The following is a 6,000-nucleotide window of genomic DNA, read 5'->3' on the forward strand; positions in this document are numbered from 1 at the left end:
GCTGCAGGCAATGGATGCTCCTGGAGAAGTACAGAGAAGGTCCCAGAGTCAAGAAGGGAGACAGAAACAAGCACACTGAAAGAATCTGAAACCTCGGACACACCTACAGCTATGGCATATATCAAACACAGCCCAGCTACTGACCAGATTAACATAGAACCTCACACTAAAGGCCTATTAACTCAGTTCCTATCACCCAATTCATCGTGTCCAGAATTCAACCAAAAATTACAAGTCATGCCAAAAGCAAGAAAAAAAGTTTGAAGGGATAAACAAGTATGAGAACCAAACTCAGAAATGACACAGACATTACAATTATCATATCATTTAAATTAAGTCCCATAGGTTAAGGTCCGCAATGGAAAAATTAGACAATATGCAAGAAGAGATGGGTAAATAGACAAACTTTAAGAAAAAAAATCAAAAGAAAATCCTAATCATCAAAAACACTGAAACAGAAAATAAAGATTAGATGAACACAGTAGAGTGGATACAGCTGATAAAAAACTCAATTAGCTTGATTATAGGTCCGGTAAACTTCCCAAACTGAAAATCAGAAAGTACGTAGTAACAGAACAATTATAAAACGAGCAACATACGCATAATGGGCATATCAAATGGAGAACGAAAAGAAAAATAGCAAATATATATATGTATATACATATAAAGAATAAAAGCTGAGAACTTTTCAGATTTATGACAACTGCCGAAGTACCCACAGAGGAAGCTCGGAGTAATCTCACACAGACACACACATACAAAACCTAAAAAACAAAAATAAGAAGCCCTACACCTGGATGTATATTCAAAGTGCACAAAGACAAGGACAAAAGCAAACCTTGCAAGGGACCCGGAGGCGGGGAGGGCCACTCACCTGCGGAGGAGGGTGTAGGAATCCAGCAGACTTGCCCCCGGAGACCCGGCGGGCATTTCGGGGTCTTTCCCACGAGGACACTGGCGACGGGATGGGCCTCCGTCGGGGGCGTGGAGCGCAGGTTTCCGGGCAAACCGAGCACAGGGGAGCCTGCGGGGCGCGCTCTGCGGCCTCGGGCACGCGGGGAGCAAGAGCGACCCGGGCGGCGGGGCCTGGAGACGACAGACCGGGACCCTACGAGCCCCAGGCGGCTCAGGGACGGGCGGAACCTGGCCTGAGGTGCGGCCACCCGACGCGCTCGCGCAGGAGGATGCCCTCGAGGGCTCTCGCTGGGGTCTCGCGGGGTCTCGCGGGAGTCTCGCGGGGTCTCACGGGGATCTCGCGGGATCTCAGGGGTTGTACAGTGATGAAAGGAAGTCATACGAAGAGAGCCGTAGCTTGTCCTGGATGACGAAGGTCTCCTGTCCCAGACTCCTCTGCAAGGATTGTCCTGCCCACACCATCCATCAAGCAAAGCACAGTCTTCACCGTCGCCTCATACCCACCTCCCCTTATGATGTCTCACCCCAGGGGCCAGATAAAGGGGAGCACAGAGCCCCAAAGGCTGTGCAGGGGCGCTCCCACCCAGCCAGAACCACAATGGAGGCAGACTGGTGGGCACACGTAGGCAGCAAATGCAGACATCCCGGTGACGGAAGTCCCAAAGCAGCCACAGGGGCCTCTGCTGAGAAACCCCAGGGCCCAGTCCAATGCCTGCCCAGGACCAAGGTTGCGGCGACCCAAACGCAGCGGTCCATTGTCCATGCTCAGGCTGGTTGGTCGTTCCAGCAGCTGCGAAGGCCCAGAATTCATACCAGGAGAGACCGACAGCCAGTGAATTATCCTTCTAAGGGGAACGAATATAAAGACTTTCCCAGCCATCAGCGGGGGAATTCATTACCAGCAAACCTTCCCTGAAAGAAATTTAACAGAATCGAAGGAAGAAATAGCTAGTTCTATAATAATACTTGGAGACTTTGCTGCCCCAATTTAAATAATGAATAAAACAACTAGATAGAAGATAAGTAAGGAAATAGAAGGCTTGAACAACATACAAAAACAAGTAGAACTAACAGACATATATGCACAGCTCTCTACCTCAGAACAACACAATAACCATTCTTACGTGGAAAAAAAACTGGAAATTTAACAAATGTGTGGAAATTAAACAACACAAACAATGGGTTAAAGAAGAAATCACAAGGGAAATTAGAAATACTTGAAGATAAATGAAAATGAAAATACAACATACCAGAAGTTATAGGATACCACAAAGACAGTGTAAAGGTGAGTGATTTACAGCTATAGACATTACATTTAAAAAGTTAAAGAAGCCAATCTAAAACAGCTGTGTAGTGGATGAATTCACCTGAAAAGCACACATTAAATGATATGTATATTCACAATTCCATCTTCCTGATGCAAATTAAAATATTTAGACAACCTTCAAAACATGGAATTTAAACAATTTCAGACATCCAAAATGTTTGAGTACCACCCACCTAAAGCTCTGTCTACACAGCACTGAGCAATATGGATTTCTGGACTGGGTAAATCAACTCAGAGATATTAGTCACCAATTCTCAACAAAGAGATAACCATAAATGTAGTTCCATGACATAGTTGCATCTTCCTAAATGACTGCAACAAGTGGTCTCTCAGATAAAATGTAAAATATACATTTTCTTGATCTGACTATTTAAAATTTCCAGGTCTCCATTTTATATTCCCCGGCAGTGCCTGATGTTGCAATCTTTCTCATTTCATCAAGATCAAAACCATACACTCAAAAGCGCTTTCAGAGATAATCTGACAAACTGATATATACTCTTTTACCTTGATTCATTGCAAAGACGTTTTCATTATAATGACACTTCTTGGAAACATTCCAGAGGAATGAGTCTAATGGCAGGAAATCCATGAGGATTGTCAGGGGAGATGTTTTGGAGTAGGCTAATTTTCCAGAACCTTTCAAAGATTCCACCTGATTCTGTGTAGATTTAGGGTTGACTTATTTGGGATATATAATCTTACTATCTTTCTTTCTTATGCAGATTTTCATTGTCTTTGACTTTAACTGAATAGAGATGATTAGTTTTTGTGATTACAGAGCTAGGGACAAATGGTCTTGATCAGCTCTATACAATATAAATACAATATCAGCTATGTAGGAAATTAAAAATTGTCTAGGAGTCACATTTAAAAAATGTAAAACAAGAGAGGTGAAATTAATTTTAATAATATATTTTACTTAGTTCAATACATCCAAAACATTATCATTTCAACATATGATAAATATTTTTAAATCGTCATCAAGCTATTTTAATTCTGTTTACACTGTCTTTTAATTTGGTGTGTGATTTATACATGCAGCAAAACTTGACTTAGACTAGCCACATTTCGAGTGCTCAGTGACCACATATGTCTAGTGCCGGCCATCTTGGATAGAGAAGGTATAGATACACTGGTGATTAAGAGAAGGGAGCTGGGCTTCAGACAGTTTAAGAGTTGGAGCCAGCATGATATCATGGGGAAAATGTGGGTTTGGGTTACCAGTGATCAAATTCTTGCTTCCCTAGTAATATAAGAATCTTCTGAAAATTGGTATATCAATTGATACCTAAAATGTGATCAGTAGTACTTCGTTCCATGAAAATGCTATAGAATTTCAGAAGAGAAGGAGACCATGAGACTCAGGGAAGGTCTAGAAGGTTTTATGGAGATGGTAGGTCTTGGGTTGGCTTCACAGATGCCTAGAACTTAAATATGTAATGGAAGGTACACTGGTATTTATAGGTGATAGAAGAGAAATTAATATATATATTATACATATGCTCCTGTATTACACATTATACATTTACTCTTGGATTTAACAACTTTGACATTATATTATTTAATTTCATCCATTTCTAGCTAATTAACGGCAAAACCTGTTCTAAATACATTGTAAAATTTAGTTTTATCTTACACTTGCATCTTTTATGTTTTTGCTGTAACTTCCACCTTACATCACCAGAAATCACATGAATTCATCATCATTATACGATATGGAAAAAAATCAGACAAAACAGCCTCAGGGATATTGTTTAGCTGCATTATAAGAAATGACCAACAATAATTTCACAGACTACTGCATTTTATGACTTTATTTTTGTTAAGTGAGTCCAATTATGACTCTGTTTCTTCTAGTAGCTTAGGGTTTTTTCATTAAGGTCTCCAGGCAAAGCCACTATGTCTCATCTGCCTGGAGTGAAACTCCTTCAACCATCAAAGAAAACAGCTGAGTTATTAGTACATTTTTCACTTATCATTTGCTACCAGCCCTAGCGTATCTTGATTTCTTTGTTCTCCAAATGTTTGCCATCGCCAAGGGGGTGCGTTAAGCATATTGTCATATAATTAACATGGAGTGTTGTTCAGAAAGTAAAGAGGGTGGGATGTTTTTCTCTTTTAAACTCTGTATTTACAGCCCTTCCCACACTGTGCCACAACATCCAAAGATGGAAAAGCATAAGCAACCAACTGACATTTATCTCATGACCATCCAGTTGTATCTGATGCTCCAGATGACCAGCACCCCATCATGTGACATTCAGGCATCACCTTGACCTCCTGCTCCTCTTTGCTGTTGTCATAGGTAAACTCCACCTCACTCCCTCTCATTCACTGATGAATTTGTGGACTGAGCACATTCTTCATTCCCACCACTCCTGTCATCATTCTCAACAACTTAAACATCCTCACAGACAACTGGTTCAGCATCTTGAACTCTCGAAATCCTTCAGATCTTAGCTTCCAATGACCTATTACTTCCTCTCAATTCAATAACATTTATGGAATCTTTAAAAAGCTCTCTCCCTGAAAGCCATATCTTTCCCTTCATGCTCACCTACCCTGAGTGCCACGTCAGATATTTTCAGCCCTACCAAAACATTGAGCCAACCTTTTGCTGCTGTCAATCTTATCTTCCCCCTGTGCTTGTGGCTCTTCCTGCTCAGCATAGATTCTGTAGATCATGACTATAAACTTAACCCCCACTCCTGCCTCCTTCACTTCACTGGACTTGAGAAGTTGAAACCCCACCATCTACCTGCTCCCCACCTGCCCTCAAGCAGTGCAACAATTGGTGCAGCATATACACAATCAAGCAGACTCACTTCTGTTTAAATTCACAGTGACCAGCTCACATGAGCACATCTCTAATACATGTGCTTGTTCACTCTCCAAAAAGGCAATTTCTTATCTTCTCCTTTCTGTTCGACTCTGCTCATCACAGACACACACACATACTGTCTCCCCTCTGTAATCTCTGCTTTCACCAATAACTTTGCTTCATTTGTTACTAAAAGAAATAGAGACAGTCAATAAGGCACAGAATTTGTTCACTTTACTGGACTAACCTGAATTAAGAACGTTGCTACTGGGGGCAGTGATAGATCAAGATAGAGAATATGTCTAATAAAAGCATGATTACATTTCTTGTCTACCTGAATTTGTGATTTGAGAACATTATATCTTCAATCAAAATAGGCTATATGACAGTGAAAATCTTCATTAAGAAATATTTTTAAAGTATTGCTATATGACCTTGTAGTTAATTGTGTTTTTGTCTGGTTGAATTAAGAATCCTGCATTCTTTGAAAGATCAGTGGCAACTAAAATGATCTGTAGGGCCACAAAGCTCTGTTCTTGGACCTGTCATTTTGTTATTTTTATGGATGAAGGTACTCAGATGCTAGAAAGTTAGAGAAAAAAATAATATGTTGGATGAAAAAGATTTAACATGCTAAAGCAATAGACAAACAAGGTAAAATTTCATAGGGATAAATATAAAATCCTTCATTGGGGTCTAAAAACAAATTTGTGATACTGCACAGGATGGACAACATGGAATTAACAGAAATAAATGTACAGAGTAGTTCTGCATTCACATAAGATTTATGTTCATCGCAAAGAAAGTAATGGCCCACCATCTGACACAGGCCCGACCTCAGCAGAAGAACTGGGTTTTAATTCTGGGGATTTTATTTCAAGAGAGAAATGTAACATCTACAGCTCATCAAATAGAAGGGAGGCAGTAGAGTGAA

The 6,000-nt window shown here is 40.5% G+C and overlaps 1 protein-coding gene across 4 annotated transcripts in view; it reads right to left on the reverse strand.

Annotated features, from left to right (window-relative positions):
* The window catches only part of LOC140848053 (transmembrane and coiled-coil domain-containing protein 5A-like), a 180,328-nt gene extending 178,294 nt beyond the window's left edge, over positions 1 to 2,034 (reverse strand). For 2 of the 4 annotated variants that reach the window (XM_073230241.1, XM_073230236.1), the window contains exon 1: positions 875 to 2,031. In XM_073230241.1, coding sequence (XP_073086342.1) covers positions 875 to 930 — 56 coding nt within the window. In that variant the 5' untranslated portion in view covers positions 931 to 2,031. Of the gene's footprint in view, positions 1 to 874 lie in introns of all 4 variants that reach the window. The other 2 variants (XM_073230263.1, XM_073230274.1) reach the window with 2 other exon arrangements.
* Between the last annotated feature and the right edge of the window lie 3,966 nt (positions 2,035 to 6,000).

This window comes from Manis javanica, chromosome 1 (genome assembly GCF_040802235.1).
Source record: "Manis javanica isolate MJ-LG chromosome 1, MJ_LKY, whole genome shotgun sequence".
NCBI lineage: Eukaryota > Metazoa > Chordata > Mammalia > Pholidota > Manidae > Manis > Manis javanica.